Genomic DNA, 18292 nt, shown 5'->3' with positions numbered 1-18292 from the left:
ATTATGCTTCAAAAAGTGTTCAGAATGCATTTTAATGGTTAAGAGAGACAGAATAGCAGGTCTCACAGCAGAAAACCACCATGATCGCAATTGTGAATTAATTGTTATACCATACTTCATAACATGGAACAATGTATTTACATTTCATATCGTCAAATAGTGTTTGTTTGTTTGTTTGTTTGTTTGACCTTACCCAAATGAAGCCGACGATTCGCTCATTTCTGCTCGGCTACGTTTAGACCTCATTCCCATAATGCCTCTCCTCAGGAAGCTGTTTCCCACAAGTCTTAGCGTCAAAGACACACTGTGTAGCAAGATGGCTGATAGACCGGGTAAGGTTGCGTGTCTAACATCAGTACATTCAAATAGCTGTGATGTTGTATTTAAATAGTTATATATGCATTGCATTTTTAAACGGACTTAAACTTTAGAAAATGTTTGCATACTTAATATTGCTTTACGGCTGCTATGTCTATCGTAGGTGCTGTTCAAGGCCGCGCAGGATCCATTTTTCTAACCGAGTCAAGTCAAGGGCAGGACTTTACTGTCATTCATTGTTGACTATATCTAAAAAGTAAAAAGTAATGAACCACAAACCTGACATGCAGATGGGTCTTTTTTAAAGATGTTATTATAGTCTGAAATTGTTACACATTGTGCAGCTGTTGGGTCAGGTTGATCCTAATGGAGTTTTTGTTTGATGAAGTAAACGGCAGGGTATCTAATCGTGCAACACCGTAGTTAATAGTATCCTTGTTAAATTAATTAATCACAGTACAATAATATACACACACGACAGGGTTATTCTGCTCAAGTACACCCACCACATCGAAGGACTAATTGTGTAATACATTTGAATACAAGTATTGGACAACTAGCTTGCAGGTGTTCGGTAATTCTGCATTGTAATAGAAAGTAGGCTAATTAATAATAAACCATACCCAAACATATCTAGGCCTACATACTTCCACATTCTGATTTACCAGGTCCTAAATGCAAGCTTCTTTACGTACTAGATTTCTTCAAGTGGTTTCTCTTGAGCTGTATATCATTTTATGGAAGGTTTTATTTTAGTCAACTTATATACCCCTGTATTCTTTAACCCTTTACCTGCCTGCCACTCATTCATATAACAATTAGAGACCAATTTGAGAGACTGGTTTTAAGAGAGTGTACTGCTGTCAACATAGTGATTCTGTAAAATTCACACAGAAAATAAATACATTATTTTAGTAAAGAGCATTTCTGCACCACAAAGACTTTATATATAAATATATATATAATTTTAATATAGGTCTGGTACTCTCCTCACAGCTGTTTCTTTGCCTTGCAGTGCCCATCTCTGAGAGGAGGCTTCTGGAGGTGAAGCTGGGAGAGTTCCCAGCCTGGCTTGGCAGCCGGGACTTTTCTCCCAGTGGAGTCCTCTCTGCCCTTCGCAGAGGTGAGAGTCACGGGTTCACAGGGATATTGCTCTCTGTTTATGTTTGTATTTTTTCTTTAACATGTTAACCTCTTTCAGGTTTAGATCAGACTAGGTTTGTTCTCCAGCCCTGTTTGCAGGTTGTGTCCTATGATGTTACGGTCAATAATATGAATTTGTTATCCCTGTTGGTATTTGCACATAGAAATCTTCAGTGTTCTGGACTTAAAAATATAAAAAGTGAATAAAAATAATAAAATGATACAATTTACAATGTATCTTGAAAGCTACTTCTCTGGCACTAAGCTGGACAACATGGCAGGGATTTTTAGTTCAAGAAACAATCGCCTTCCTGTTGTGGTTTGCAATTTAAACCGTGAAAGTGAAGCATACACACAATGCATTAATTTAACCATTTAGTTAGGTATTTTAGGTATTCTCTTCCCAGTCAACACCTCCATATTTATCTCTGGCTGTTTCTATATCCACAGGGCATGACAGATATTATAACAAGTACATCAATGTCAAGAAGGGTGGCATTGGTGGTATTGCTATGCTTCTGGCAGGCTATGTAGTTGTGAGCTACATCTGGGACAGGGAACATCTTAGTAAGTATTTGCATATTTATTTTTAATTGGTATTTAATGTTTTTCCTCTCTCCTTGATTCAGTTACTCAATCAGTACCTCCTGGAATTATAGGAGATCAGTGTTGAAAGCAGACGGGTGATACAGTGTAGAGAGGAACAAAAAAGATTAGTGTGCATTTTGATATTTTAACAGGTTTTATTTGCCATTGTCATAAATAACCACAGTCCAATATGTTTTTGTTTTTTTGTACTCAATTACCAATGGCCCTGAAACACACACACACACACACTTGACACGTAACTCCCTCCTAATGTAGTGATTCAGACTGACAACCATAACAGGATAAATATTTCACCTGACCTGACAAAGGGACCTCTGGAATCTAAAAAACTATATACATATGTTAAGCGTTTTCTAATCATTCAGAAACGCACATATTTACACTTTTTTTTTTTTTTTTTTGCTTGCAGAGCACGACCGCTGGAGGAAGTACCACTAAGCTCGGGCCCAGGCCTTCTCATGCGGACTACAGTGGCAAGAACAGCATGCCCTTTTTTCTGTATTGTGTACAAAGTCAAGTTTGTGACCAAGAAACAAAATAAACCTATAATGTGTTGTGTAAGATACTTGAGTAACTGGCTTTGAGTCTTTTTTCAGACTATACATATACTGTGTAGAGGTAGCCTTTGTTCCACAGTTTTCATTGATTTGTTTTCATGGATTTCTAAAGAATAGTTTACTAGGATTTATCCATCTCTAATCCTTACATTATAATACTATTGCAGAGTAATTCAGAAACCTGATCTTGAATGACGTATAAAAGTTGCTGTTCTTTGCAAAACGGAACACGATCACTCAAATTATTACTTCATAGAAATGCATGAATAAGAGCAGAATGCTTAAAACAGTACTGCATATATATAGCAAAATCATTTTATGAAATACAATTTATCTTCATGTATATAAAAAAACTTTAAAAGGAAACCAGTGACAACTGACTGATAATCAGTTTTTGGCCCATAATGGGTTTAATCCATCAGCCTAGGTATAGCAGAATGTAATATATTATGGGGTACAGTGCTACATGTAGAGATACATTTTATGATGAATAGGTTACAAGAGAAAGTATGAAGTTAATTTTTTTTCATTGTGGCTTAAAAAACAGGTAATGCTGCTCATTTATCACATTGAGTGGAGATTTTGTGCATGTTTGGAATAATCTCAAAAGCTATTTAACGTCGGTGATGACAGCAACATTTATGTACTCTGTTCCCTTGCTTGGCACTCTAGGAACAATACAACTGTTAGACTGGAAACTGTCTTTACTATGCATTCAAAAGTGATTAAGATGCATATTCAGGAAAACTACAACACTGATGACAAGACTATTGAACTGCAGTTCATTCTCTCCCAGCTTGTCACTAGTTTGAATGTAAAAGGATGTATATGTCAATACTGTACTGTAATCCTTAAGGAGATTGTGTGTTAAAATCACAAACTTTTAACATTCAAGCTAGGAGAGAATATGGTGTGATTGCCTGAAGTCAAGCTTTTGATTTCCACTTTTCCTAAAGGATTTCTTCACAGGAGCTTGGCTTCACAGTGCCTATTCTGCCTCTCTGAGTGTGAACATGCAAACATCTACCTCCACCTACCATTCCTGCACGGCACACACAGATGAGTCCTACACTTCAATCGATTACTGAAACCTTTCTGTGAACAGACCCCTCCATGTGCAAAATAAGTGATTTTTATTTCTCATGGTTATGATACAAAACATACATTAAACAGCTTTATCAAAAGAAATACAGAATCATTTCACAATGTTGTTTTATTAAAAAGTTGAAACAACAAGCTGTTTTGGCCCACCCCTTAACCTGCTGCTGACACTGTACATAAAAAAAAAATCTCGCTTTGCAGGCACTTTTCACCTCAGCCTGTACCATTCTGCACCACATTGAACTTTCCATCCAATCATTACACAGTTCATATATACATAGAATTAATTTGGATCATTACAATAATTGAGAAAACTGGCAAGACATCAGGCTCAGTGCATTCTCCCATTTTACATTGCTGCAATTTAAATTGATTGGCCTACAGACCTCACCTCACAACCACCGGAGCCCTGAACTGACTGACAGGAAAATGAACTTCACAGGAAAAGCTGTGAAAAGGAAAAGTCAATTCAATGAATGTTAAACAAGACAGCCTCAGAGGATGCTTAGGTCTGATGTTTTTGCAGGAAAGCAATACTCTAAATGACCTCACGCAGAGAAAACATCACCCAAACGTTTGCATACTACATTATATAGCAAAATCTCATTGCAGGTTTCTATTCTAAATTAATTGAACTATTTCTGTTCTTGAAGGACAATTTTGAAAGCTGATAAAAATACCTAGTCACCTAACCATGATCTGGGAAGACACCTCTCCTAGTCTTCATCTTCAGCAGTTATGACACCAGAAGACACCAGAAGAACATACCTTACTTTCACTCAAAATGATCAGCTTTCCAGTTACAAACCTGGTGTCAATGTATGTCAAATTAAAACATTAAAAAGAAGAGGGGGAAAAAAACAATGAGGCCACCAGTGCCTCAGAATTCATTCCAAATGGTGGTCAGGGTTTAAAACAAACTTAAAAAGCAATGGCAAGTTAAAGCCAAGTGAAAAAGAAAAACAATCTAAAGGCTATTTTTGTAACACTTTCTCAACAGCATCTTCTACATGTCAGTCAAGTATGTTGTGTAAAGCAGGGACGTGAACTTCAGCAAAACCCTAAGAATTCAATTTTAACATTTAAGTAACTATTGCTTCTCAACCCATTTTGATCAGCTTGTTCAAAGTTGGGATTTTAATTTTGTTTAAAATCACTTGAAGACATTGATTATCCTGGTATATTGCAGGTTTTTTCTGCCTTGTGGAGAGAGATAAGCATATTAAATTTCCTTTGCTCTAAGCTTTAAGCCAGTCGAGGGATAAGATGCAATGAACTCCACATAACAACTGGTTCTCATTCCACATGGTGTGGGGGATGTGTATGTATATAACTGTTTCTGATCAGCTGTAGCTCTAGGCTATACACCAGATACCTCCAGTATAACTGGCTGTCATACCCCTCTAAAGAGATACAAGTATAATACGAGACGTTCTCCAAGTTAGATTTTGCACATAAGTGAAGAGCCGAGTGTTGCTAATCCACTGTCAATTGGACTAAGTCGGTTTGGGTAAAAAAAAAAAAAGACATTGCAGCGTCGTTCCTTTCTGCGACTCCTCCATCTGAGCGTAGTCCAGGAAATTACTGTCCACTCAGAAATGCTAGGTGACCCTTTGTACACCTGTTAGCATAGTGCCCCTTCTCGCCACACTGTTGGAAAACAAGAAAAACGTCAGACTGGAACAGCAGCTGGGGAAAATATCCTGGGATAAAATAATGGGGGGCCAGGGCATAATTTTAAGATTCCTCACTTCAGTATTCGTCATTGTATTTAGGCATTTTTCTAACTTTCCTTATACATGAAAGCATAGCAAACATTTCACAATCCGCACTCCCCTTTCACACAAGCAGAATGGGAGAGGGAGAAGCAATGGTGGACTTATGGATGCTGGTTACCTTGTAACAGGTGACCTGGTCCAGAGGCCGGGGGCCCCTGTTCCCAGTGGGGGTGCTGTGCGACTGCATCACCCCGATGACCTGCGGCGTTCTCTGGTGGTTGGAGTTGGAACTGGCGTTGGTTAACTGGATCAGCGACGAAGACCGCTGATTCATGGGCTGAATGTTTTGCTGGATTGGAGAGAACACAGAAATACATATGAATGTGCAGGAATGTTACTATTCAGGTGTATGTCCAAGTATTATTAAGAGTCTTCCATTCAGATCATTCATTGCACAAATACAATAGGACAAAAAAAAAACATCGTTAGGAGGAAGACATTGAATCATTCACAATCTGGGAAATTCCATTTGATTTAATCACATATTATACCTGTGAATACAGTATTTAGCTCTTAATAACTCTCCCTTGAAAGCCAAACTCAATATTAAATATTTTTCAATATCTTTGGATGAATTGTTGAACACGGACTCAGCTTACAAAACTGTAAGACACAAATATTTATATGGAGTGATCAAAGGTTAATACACCCAGTTCAGTTGTCTAGAATATGTGCCGCTGTCCTCTAGGCTGAATTAGTGTTCAACAAATGGATTGATATTATTGATAAATACATGGTTGTTTAATTAGCAATATTTATTACATTGGATGAATTGCCGAATACCATGCAAATAAACAGTGTAAATGTATTCAACTAACTATACATGAATAGGACAACAGATTAACCCATCTTAGACAAATGTTCTTCAGTTTAGGCTTATAAACCTTTTACCCCTTGTATGATCAATTAAAAACAACAAACAAACCAAAGGAATGACTTGTACTTACGATCTGAAGGTTCCGTACCTTTTGCTGTGTCTGTGGTTGCTGGGGTAATGGAGGTTGCTCTGTTGTTCCCATTGGCAACTCGAAACGAGGACTAGACCACACCAAGAAATAACAGTCAGTTTAGAGAAATATTTTTATCCAGATAAAGTATGTAAAAGTTGAAAATGGATTGGAAATAACTTTTTAAAAGTTTGCTACAAATGTACAAACACTGATCCTCAAAGGAAGTTCTGTGTGGGCACATGAAAGCAATTTCATATTTTCTGGACATCTTCCCACCCCCACACTATTTATCCACATCTTCTTGACAGCAGAAGCACAGAGAAACAAGTCATGCCACAGTAGACCCATAATACACCTCTCAAATGTGCAGCCTGACTTCACTGGCACACAAATGACCGCAGCACCATTTTGCTTGAAGGACCTCTGCAATGATTGTATTATTGACACACATACTGGTCTGATTGTTCACTCATCAATGTAAAAGCAGAAAAACTCACTGCATGAATTTACAGCTGGGGCCCTCTGGACAGAAACCAACCAAGTAGTTGACGCAGATGACCCTGCGTGTGTGCCGGTGTCTGCACAGCGGCCCTGAAGAAACAAAACACCAACAAACATTCGTGATGGCGTTTTCACTGGAGAAAACGGCCCCTGCTGGGATATAGTCAATGGAATCAAGTGCTACATTTGAAAACTAGGTGACAACAAATTGCAAAAGCAGGCTGACAAAGGGGTGCAGAGTTGCACACATTCTTATTGGGTACACCTGAAAAGCAAAGAGCCAATTAGTCACATTAATGAGTTGGAAAGGAAGACATGATGAAATGCAGTAGCTAGATACTTGTTACAGTGGTTCAATTATAGCACAAGGATTCTGGATTCCAGACAGCGTTGGTTGGACACTGGTCCATCATAGGTAACTGTGACAGGGATTCCCCACAGAGGGTGATTTCACATGGGGGGGGGGAGCACAGACAGAAAAGATAACTGGCGATTCCAAATGTAACGCAAACCTAGAAATAAAATTAAATGGAAACATGCATTATCTATGCTTAGAAAGGAAACAATAAGGTGTTACGTCAAGGTCTGGCCATCTCACTCCTGAAACAAAATCAAGTAAACACGTGACGTTACGAGAACATGAGAATTCCTCACCATGTTTACAGAATCCTCGGTCGTACCAGGGACAGTCCTTAATCTTGGATTCCGGATCAATGTGCAAGAACGGGCATTCCTTATTACTGCACTCCCCTGCAAGCACAGGAGGAAAAGAGTCAGGAAGAGCTCACACAAAGCAGGTCAACAACACAGCACACCTTCATAGACATTTGCCAGTCACATTTGTATTCTACCACAAGGGGACCTGATAGAAGTGTTCACAATCCTGAAAGGAATCAAAAAAGTGAATCCACCTGACATTACCGCACGGACTAAGGAACCTTGGAACCTCTAATATGTTCTTTACATTCTGTGCAGTGTGCGCAACTATGTTTTGTACAACAGCAGTACAAACTTGGTCAGCACGACCCTTTTAGGTAGTATTAGTGAAAACCAACTTGACTAAAACAGGAGAAAAAAATCGAGTTCCTAGTGTGGAAGAATGCAGATAAAATGTCTTTACAGATACAGGAGGGCTGGAAGGCAGACAAGTACACCTACCAAATTTGGAGTAGAAGTAGCACTCGGGCATCTTGGTCATGTCGTACTCGTGCAGGAACTCACACTGGTCCCCCTTCTTGCACAGCCCTCGCAGCCAGTGTTTACAGACCACAGTCTTCTCTCCGCTGATGTGACGGAAGGGACACATGCCTCCTATAAAACCACAGGGCAAAAGGGAGAACAATTCATTCAGCAATAGTGTGGTACCTAGAGTGACATTTCCAAACCAGGACTCCATTCTTTGTCTTTTGTTTTGTTGTAGTGCTTTAATTAATATTTTACCTCTTTATATATTTTAAAAGAAAAACAGAATAATGTATATACAGTGTGTGTACATCTCACATAAAGAGGGAAAGAATACAGTAGTTTAATATCAAAACCAATATATGTTTTTAATATATTAATGTAGTCTAACTCTAACAAGGTTATTGACTGCTTACCATAAAGTGGTCAATGCATTTGTCTGTAATTATTAATGAAGACAGCAGTCTTTTAAATCTGAATGCGTTTCATTTTGGGGTCCTTACCTTTCAAACACGCAGCCTTCAAGAAGAACTCGCACACGGCGGCCCCCGACTCTGAGGACAAATGGTGACAGTGTTGTTACAGGAGCATAAATGAAGCAAACTAACTGCACTCGTGGATTTACAACAGCATCTGCATAAAACACACACTTACTAGCATTCAAACAGAAACCTATGTTTTCGTAAAGTATGATTGAAATGACCATGCTTATACTTTCTGAATGTAACTGAGCAATGTGGTTTGTAACAGTAACACTACACAACTAACACAACGTTTGTTTTTATTGTTAAGAAGGCATATCTAGATATAAATGCTGCTTTGAATGAGTCCAACAGGAACTTGTTTCCAGTTTCTAATAGTTAATTACATTACGAATCCATCCATTGTTGGTAGCCAGTTGACGTTATTTTGATGATTTCAATATACTTGGACCGTACGACTGCACACTGAACAGCAGCCTACAATATTACTGATATTGAATATGTGTGAATTCAACTCACTGTCCATGCCCGGGAATGGCAGGGGCTGAGCCCCCAACTGCTGCTCCACAGCAATCTCCAGATCAAATTTAATGTGATCCACGGTGGCGATCAACTCCTGCATGTTTGCTGTAATATAAGGGACTCACTACTCGGTTGCAACGATAATCAAATAAAACAATAACTATAAACTTAAACGTTTACACAAACAAACACTAATACAGCTTCAAAAAAAAAGATTCTCCCTCTTTTCCCAATACGATCCTCGCTCTCGCAGAAACACTCCAGAGCTGAACTCTGAACTATGACCCGCCAGGCAGAACTAATCGATGTCTGTGTGGTCGAATTGTAAAGTAACACTTGCCTTTTCTCATACTACTCCTTCTACTTTCCACACTATTGTAATTATGATTATGTGTGTTGTTATTGGTGGTAGTAGTGGCAGTGTTAATAGTAGTAATAAAACAAAAAAGGTGTGCATCCAATTATCTGCTTTCAATTACAATGCCTGATGGCAGCAAATCTACCAAGGGCACAGCTTCACATGTGAGAGAAGAGCTGACGGCTGGTTCCTGTGACTCTCCGGAATAACAGTATATACATCATATTATGAATGGTAATTCGTCTTCCTCTTATGCTTAAAGATGAATGTTTCCTACTGTTGATTATTTATAACATTGCAGTGCCTCCTGATAGCTTATTATGTCAATAAATGTGGTGTACTTTTTTTTTTATGCCACTTTTGCTATATTGGTTGTTTTAGGTAGAATTTCGCAACGTGTACTAAAATATTGCATAATGTTCATATCAAATCTAGCTGTTTCATGATCGAGTAATTTGAGTTATTTCCCGGCCTTTTTTATGTTACCACAGCATGTATGCATAGAATCAAGTTTGGAAATCTATGCATGCATTGTCATGCTTTTCAGTAGCACATTATATATATATATATGTTAGTAGTAATTCCAGATTTTAATGTAGTAAAAATCCTTGCTAAAAAAGGTTTTATTTAATCTAATTGTTAATGTCATCAACTGAGGTGTAACAGTACAGCAATAATCTACATTTGTCATTTTTCTCTGCCTAGATAATAAGCTTCCCTCTCCTTTGAAGCCCTCCTCCAAATACCAAGGATGTCCAAGCTTCTGTCTTTCAGAGGTTTCAGGAATCATTTTAATGTGGGACTTGAGTATTGCTCTAACTACTTAAGTGCCCCCTATCCCTGGCAGAGATCTGCTAGTAGGGATGCTGGGAGACTTGCTCCGTGTTTCAGTACATTACTTCTAGGAACAGTCAGAGCTACTCAGCTGGGAAGACTCAGGGTGTCAGCGTGCCTGAAGGGCCCACACAACACTAAGGTGACGCAGGCCAGGGGATCAGACACAGGAGACGCTAAAGACCCCACGACTAGTGAGGCTGTGCCAGAGGGAGATGCCCCAGCCGTGGAAGATTTCGGATCTTACGCCAAATCATTTTCGTCCAGAAAGGCTTTCCGTAAAACATCTCCAGAGCTGCAGGACCTCCAGTACAGAGAGGCCGGGCTTGCTGATGAGGAGGAGGTGAAGAGGAGGCCTAGGCCAGCTCAGAGGAATACTACTTACTGGTATTTCCTACAATGCAAGAAACTGATAAAGCAGGACAAGGTAAGGTCCTTTCTGTACATTTTTTGCTCTGAGAAAAGTGCCATATCTATTCCTCTGTTATTAAAAAAAAAAAAAGATGATTGCATTATTCTCTGCTTTCTTGTGATGCCATTACAATTTGACAGATTCCAACATGTACAAAACTCTGCTGCTGGTTACATTGCATAGGTATTGGATAGCATATAGGCTAAATAGTGAATAAATGCTTGAATGGCCATGCACTAATTGAGCTGATCCCATAACATACTCCCTCTGATCGAATTGTGTTGCTGTCTAAGATCATCCCTCCTATAGGAGAAAGACCTTTCTCGGATTGTTCGTCAAAAGTGATCAAAACAAGTATATCTATAATTCTGAATCATTGAGTACTTTTACAATTTGACTGAATGAGTGCATTGTATTTTGTGTAATACATTTTCCCTATTTAGCCTACTGGTGTGCTGTTTTTACTCTAATGATTTCAATTCCAATTCAATTCACACTCCACATTGCTTTCTTCAATTAATTTACCCTTAGGAGAATTGCATTCAATTCAGAAGGAAGTCCAATTCCAGGGGTGGGGTTAACTAGGTTGTGAAAGCAGTAAGGTTTATAGTCATATTTATAATATGGCCACTGGGTGCCACTATAAGCTAATCGATTGTATCTTTGTACTGAAATTAGGTTTTGGTGTAAATAAGCTTTGGTCAGCTATGATACAGTGAGGGGAAAAAAGTATTTGATCCCCTGCTGATTTTGTACGTTTGCCCACTGACAAAGAAATGATCAGTCTATAATTTTAATGGTAGGTGTATTTTAACAGTGAGAGACAGAATAACAACAATAAAAATCCAGAAAAACACATTTAAAAAAAGTTATACATTGATTTGCATGTTAATGAGGGAAATAAGTATTTGATCCCCTATCAATCAGCAAGATTTCTGGCTCCCAGGTGTCTTTTATACAGGTAACGAGCTGAGATTAGGAGCACTCTCTTAAAGGGAGAGCACCTAATCTCAGCTCGTTACCTGTATAAAAGACACCTGTCCACAGAAGCAATCAATCAGATTCCAAACTCTCCACCATGGCCAAGACCAAAGAGCTGTCCAAGGATGTCAGGGACAAGATTGTAGACCTACACAAGGCTGGAATGGGCTACAAGACCATCGCCAAGCAGCTTGGTGAGAAGGTGACAACAGTTGGTGCGATTATTCGCAAATGGAAGAAACACAAAATAACTGTCAGTGTCCCTCGGTCTGGGGCTCCATGCAAGATCTCACCTTGTGGAGTTTCAATGATCATGAGAACGGTGAGTAATCAGCCCAGAACTACACAGGAGGATCTTGTTAATGATCTCAAGACAGCTGGGAGCATAGTCACCAAGAAAACAATTGGTTACACACTATGCCGTGAAGGACTGAAATCCTGCAGCGCCCGCAAGGTCCCCCTGCTCAAGAAAGCACATGTACAGGCCCGTCTGAAGTTTGCCAATGAACATCTGAATGATTCAGAGGAGAACTGGGTGAAAGTGTTGTGGTCAGATGAGACCAAAATCGAGCTCTTTGGCATCAACTCAACTCGCCCTGTTTGGAGGAGGAGGAATGACCCCAAGAACACCATCCCCACCGTCAAACATGGAGGTGGAAACATTATGCTTTGGGGGTGTTTTTCTGCTAAGGGGACAGGACAACTGCACCGCATCAAAGGGACGATGGACGGGGCCATGTACCGTCAAATCTTGGGTGAGAACCTCCTTCCCTCAGCCAGGGCATTGAAAATGGGTGGGATGGGATGGGTATTCCAGCATGACAATGACCCAAAACACACAGCCAAGGCAACAAAGGAGTGGCTCAAGAAGAAGCACATTAAGGTCCTGGAGTGGCCTAGCCAGTCTCCAGACCTTAATCCCATAGAAAATCTGTGGTTCGAGTTGCCAAACGTCAGCCTCGAAACCTTAATGACTTGGAGAGGATCTGCAAAGAGGAGTGGGACAAAATCCCTCCTGAGATGTGTGCAAACCTGGTGGCCAACTCCATGAAACGTCTGACCTCTGATTGCCAACAAGGGTTTTGCCACCAAGTACTAAGTTGAAGGGGTCAAATACTTTTTTCCCTCACTGTACATTGAAATATTGAAGTTGAAGTGTCAACCCATGCCAACATTTTATTGTATTTTTAGTTTAATTTAGTTTTTATTTAGTAACATTATAATCTAGTTTATTATTATCTAGTCTAGTTATTATTTTTACATTGTTTCAGTTTTCTAAATTCAGAAAGATATGTATTAGTTTTAGATTTTTATCAGTTTCAATAATATCCTATTTTAGGAGGCTGTCCACATAAAAAAAAAAAAAAAAGCAAACATTTTGTTTTTGTTGAAAATATATGTTTAGTTTTTGGTACAGTTTTGTTAAACATTTTAAAGTTTTTCTGACTATTGTGTTAACAGAATTCTTTGTTTTTAGTTGATGCCCATTTAGATTTAGTTTTCATTCCAGTTTTAAAATGTCTCCTTCTCTTCCTGCCCTTTAGCTGGCTGAAGCGCTGGACATGTTTGAGACCCAGATGCTGAAGGTTGAACGCCTGCCGCCTGAGGAGTACAACTACACTGTGCTCATTGGAGGCTGTGGCCGGGTCGGCTACCTCAAGAAGGCTTTTAAACTCTACAATGATGTGAGTAATACTGCGAGAGAGTAGCGGTCCAGTACAGCACGTACAGGAAATTCACAACGTTGATTGTGCCTTCAACTGAAAACTCCAAGGCTTTTCTTTACACAAAGAAGATTCGACCACACAGACATTGCCCACAACAGAACCTGGTGAAGCGACCTTTGACCAAGAACCCTTAAACTTGACCACAACACAAGCACAAGCGCGGTCATGAAAATGTCTCTCCCTCACTGAACAAAAACTACTACTATTAATATTTCTGTCTATACAATCATCAATTTTCCTTCATCTCCCATTAATAACCTGTATCCCATGACACAACACTGTTGTGACCATGCTGAAATCTGTATGTTTCAGATGAAGAAGCGAGGTCTGGAGCCCACAGACGCCACCTACACAGCCCTGTTCAACGCCTGTGCCGAGTCGCCCTGGAAGGACTCCGGGCTGCAGCAGGCCCTCGCCCTCCAGCAAGAACTAAGGAGGAATAACACACAGCTCAACCTGGTCACCTACCACGCGCTGCTCAAGACCCATGCCCTCTGCTCGGACCTCAGAGCCTGCTTTCACCTGCTCAGGGTATGCCCAGTGCCCAGACTGTGGGCTCCTTTGCCACAGTGTCTGCTGTGTCTTCTGGGTTTCATGATTGATTGATAGGTGGCCCTAGAGAGCACCACTGGAGCAGGTTCCATGGGTCACCCTTAAATCATCAATTTATAAAGACCAGTAAATCTGTATTTCTGATTGCTTAAGCAGGGTAAGGGTTTGGACAATTTAGTGATTTAAGGATCAATTGGTACAATCACCTTCAGCTACCAGCATCCAGAGTGAGTTTGAATTATATGGAGCATATACCAGAAATAAACAGAATTGGCCAATTAAATGGACAAAATGACTATGAGTTAAAGCTATTTTTTGACTGAGAGACTTATACCACCTGCAGATTGTGGCTCTCTAGGAATAGTGTTGGACCCAAATGGCATAGAAAATGGTGCTACCCAAATGCCAAAAATGTGTCACTAATATGTAATGATACTGAATAATTAAGATGTATATAATTTCTTTGCAGGAAATTTTGCAAAAAGGTCATGCGATCAATCAGGAAACCTTCAACTTCCTCTTGATGGGCTGCATTCAAGATAAAGAGCACGGATTCAGGTATTCACTGCAGGTGAGTGATCACATTTTCTCCTAGGGATTTCTTGAAGTTATTCCTGTTTTGTTTTAAATAATTTAAATAGTTATGGCAATTGCTGTTATGTTTGTAGTATTCTGATTTATTGAATTGAGCCCCTTATTCTTCTTCTTGGTGTTCTGATTAGTTACAGGTGTCATAGTATTTTTAACATTAATCCCCTCAGTCTGTAGCCCTCCCAGGCACACCATCAGAATAGCTGAGAACGGTAATAACTGTTAACTGTGTGTAAGAGTCATTTCAAGTATTGTTTCCATGCGTTCCATAGGTTTGGCGTCAGATGCTAAGGCTGGGAATAAAGCCAGACTCCCACAGCTATAACCTGCTGCTACGTGCTGCTCGGGATTGTGGGATAGGGGACCCCGCTGTGGCCTCTCGATTGCTGCTGAGAGACCAAGAGGAGATCAGCCCAACAAAGGTCAGGAGAGGAAGGAAGAGTCAGAAGGTGGAGGCTGAGAAGGCGGGGGCCTACAGAGACATCGAGGCCTTAGAAAGACAGCTCTTTCTGGACGTGGAATCTGAGAAGGGCTGTGAATTGCCACAGAAAGGGAATGCGGTAACTGAGATGGAAACGGAAAGACTTGCTGACCCAACAAAAGAAATATCAGCCAGTAACCTGAACCAGAATGACGAGAACTTGAACACACAAGTGTTTTCAGACTTGGTGCCCTTTAACAGAACACACCTCGCTGAAACTGAATTTACGTCCCCCAAGACCTCAGTGGCCAATAGTAGAACCAGTCTCCCCAACCTTCTTGATCTGAGATTGTCCGGCACCGATGTAGTGTCCCTGGGCTGTGTGGATCGAACCTCTGACCGGCTGGCCTTGATCGGAGACATGGAGGGATTCCTGAGCAGGATGGACACCCACGGCCTCAAACCTGACATCAAGACTGTCAGCCTGTTGGCGGACATCGTGGAGCCTGGAAGCCCCACAGAATCTGGCCTGCTCTCTGTGCTCAGTGAACACAAGATCAAACCAGACATTAAGTTCTTCAACACCCTGATTCGGAAGAAGGCGAAAGCCAAAGATTTAGAAGGAGCCAAGGTATGTAGAGAGCCTTTTGAAGTTAATATCATTCCTTTTTATTTATTTTGAATAATAATTTATATTTTTTAGATCTCTGGTTGTGTCTTTAAGACTCAATATTATAAACATTCTATAATGAAAAGTTTTAATGGAGTTTTAAACAGAGGTTCGGCAGGTGAACTTTAGAGGTGCAGTGTTTTAGCTGGTGTGAAAAGGCCATTTGACTCCTGACATCCACCAGAATAAACATGGAAGTCTCCCCTAATGTGAAACAATGATTCTGTCTCTGCAGGCTCTGTTGCCGGTGCTGTCTGAGAGAGGATTGCAAGCAAATGTTCAGACGTTCTGTAACCTGGCTATTGCCTGCAGGAAACAGAAGGATGGTCTACAGCTACTGTCTGACATGAAGGTGAGAGATAGAGTGCATTGAGCAGTTAAAGTGACCACACAGTCTGAATATTTAGGTCCACTAGCTCTGTTCACTGAATCCTTGTTTTCAGGAACCCTTCTGTCATTTATACTGTATCAGGGGAGTGGATTCACTAACCTTTTTTCTGGGATTTAAATAGGACTCAGAACGAACTTGGGTTTATTATGGAAGCGTGTGATACTGTGTAACTATCACCTCTGTTTGTTCATGATTTAATTGGTGACCTATTAAGAGCTGCTTAGACAGTTGGGCAGCAATTTATTAACCAAGTTGAGAACAAACTGAACACCATTTTTCTAAAATAAAGCAGATTGTTTGGGAAACGGGAGACAGTTGAATTACAGGGCTCAGTAAACCCAAGTCATTAAAAACTCAGCTGGACAGGAACATAGAAGATGCCAGAGTCAGCAGGAGCAATCTGCATCAAATGAGCTCACACATGATCGTGGAAAATGCTGGGGATTGAACCAGAGAATTATATTTCTTAATTTGTGCGATTTGTTTTTCATGACATTAGGATTTTAGTGTAATTTCCCCAAACATAATCTTCTTATCTGCTCAGTCCATTATTGTATTTGTTTTTCTATTTCCAAATACAGGAACGCAGTATCACTCCCAACGCTCATGTATACAGTTCCCTGATCAACTGTGCAGCCAAACAGTTGGACTACATGTATCTGAAAGAGCTACTCAGACATATGAAAGAGAACCAGGTTGCACCCAATGAAGTGATCATCAGGCAGCTGGAGTTTGCAGCTCAATACCCACCAAACTATGATAAGGTACCGTCTCCCTCAGGAAAACACTGCATTTGATAATGGCCGCCAGAAATAAGCACTGACATTTTAGATTAGATTATTTTTCTAGAAGCAGGCATATTTTAAGACATGTTGTGGCTTTCTCAAAAGCATGACCTGCTTTGCTTGTTATTCTGGGGAAAAACAAATGTCTCGTTTCACAGACAAGCACTAGACTTCGATTTCCTTACCAAAAATAATATGTAGTCTTAGATCAGCTCTACTCAGTCTGTGAATCCAATTTTAAAATGTAAGTCTTCAATTAGGCCACCCAGACTGCGGCAAGACTTTTTAAATCAAACGAAACACTCACTTGCTTGAAAGTATTAAATGAGACTACCAGTTAATAAGGTGTATACAAATTAATTAATACTATATGATCAAAATGGTAAGTCATTAATTAAAGATTGATGTGTTTTTGGGGAGTCTTGCATTAACTATATTTTAAATGTCCATCTTTTCTTATATATTTTTTACAGTATAAGTCAAAAAACACATACCTGGAGAAGATTGATGGCTTCAGAGGTTACTACAATTACTGGCTCAAATCAATGCCCGGTCAGGAGACCCCACACCCCTGGGAGAAGTTTAAAACTCCACGGCAAACAGAAAAGCAGCAGGACAGCAGTGGAGAAAACCTTCACAGTAAACCAACTGTGACCACAAAAGAATGAACACCACCACAGTAAACCTGAATCTGAACAGAAGTAGTGTTGAATACTCTGGCAATCATGGGATCTTACTCAAATCCTACGAAGGGCTTTTTTTATTTTCTTAAACAAACTGGTACACCCAAGGGTTGAGTATTTCTCCCTATGACATAAGTTAAGTGGTATCCTTTTCATAGTGTTGGGAAGGGTTTAATATTAAGCATAATAGTTTAAATCTCTATTATTTAAACTCTATAATTAGATGTGGAAATGAATGTGCTAGTATTCTCAGTTGCCTGATTTTATCTCCTTGACATGCCATTTGACCTGCTGTTAAATGACAGCAGAACTATATTTTTTTATACAAGTTTTCAGATCAAGTGTATTTATCTTTTTCCATTTGATTTTCTATGTTGTATATTATCAAGAAGATATTCAGGTTAGTGACTAACTGGCAGTCCACTTAAACTTTAGTCCATAATTTGGATTGCCAGTCTACATCAAGTAATAGTTATTTTGAGTAAGATAAATCTGAAATACTGTTTTGATATTCTCGTGTGGCAATACATTTCTAAGTTATATTTTTTTTTATTTTTAAAGGTATAGCTTATTAAATAAATAAATGCTTTCCTTGTTTTGGATCAGTATACAGAAAACATTCCTATCTTCATTAGATCATAGAATAAAGGCTAAAGTCATGTTTCAAGTTAATAGAACTTCACACTTGGTTGCTGGAATCAATTGTTGATGGCTACATTTCACTTTTCACTAAATAAGGATTAG

General features: G+C 39.6%; 3 protein-coding genes across 4 annotated transcripts; 2 read left to right on the top strand and 1 right to left on the bottom strand.

Moving 5' to 3' along the window:
• The first annotated feature begins 267 nt into the window (after positions 1–267).
• On the top strand, positions 268–2640 carry atp5mf (ATP synthase membrane subunit f). Its single transcript, XM_066689802.1, has 4 exons — positions 268–332; positions 1334–1441; positions 1912–2028; positions 2480–2640. The coding sequence occupies exons 1-4, from the start codon at positions 317–319 to the stop codon at positions 2506–2508; spliced, it is 270 nt and encodes an 89-aa protein (XP_066545899.1). The 5' UTR covers positions 268–316; the 3' UTR covers positions 2509–2640.
• A 1182-nt stretch (positions 2641–3822) lies between these two features.
• On the bottom strand, positions 3823–9417 carry cpsf4 (cleavage and polyadenylation specific factor 4). 2 transcript variants are annotated; one of them, XM_066689796.1, is made up of 8 exons: positions 9141–9417; positions 8643–8693; positions 8116–8268; positions 7612–7707; positions 6954–7047; positions 6454–6544; positions 5625–5795; positions 3823–5378 (listed from the first exon to the last, which is right to left on the bottom strand). In XM_066689796.1, the coding sequence occupies exons 1-8, from the start codon at positions 9241–9243 to the stop codon at positions 5310–5312; spliced, it is 828 nt and encodes a 275-aa protein (XP_066545893.1). In that variant the 5' UTR covers positions 9244–9417; the 3' UTR covers positions 3823–5309. The 2 variants fall into 2 exon arrangements, with proteins under 2 accessions (XP_066545893.1, XP_066545894.1); XM_066689797.1 differs by having other exon boundaries at positions 6472–6544.
• A 209-nt stretch (positions 9418–9626) lies between these two features.
• ptcd1 (pentatricopeptide repeat domain 1) lies at positions 9627–18225 on the top strand. Its single transcript, XM_066689795.1, has 9 exons — positions 9627–9735; positions 10207–10762; positions 13273–13413; positions 13768–13986; positions 14477–14578; positions 14871–15650; positions 15925–16041; positions 16662–16844; positions 17339–18225. The coding sequence occupies exons 2-9, from the start codon at positions 10253–10255 to the stop codon at positions 17531–17533; spliced, it is 2247 nt and encodes a 748-aa protein (XP_066545892.1). The 5' UTR covers positions 9627–9735; positions 10207–10252; the 3' UTR covers positions 17534–18225.
• The last annotated feature ends 67 nt before the right edge of the window (positions 18226–18292 follow it).

This window comes from Amia ocellicauda, chromosome 17 (genome assembly GCF_036373705.1).
Source record: "Amia ocellicauda isolate fAmiCal2 chromosome 17, fAmiCal2.hap1, whole genome shotgun sequence".
Lineage (NCBI taxonomy): Eukaryota > Metazoa > Chordata > Actinopteri > Amiiformes > Amiidae > Amia > Amia ocellicauda.
Note: the sequence above shows the minus strand (reverse complement) of the source record. Positions and strands in the feature narration are given on the sequence as shown.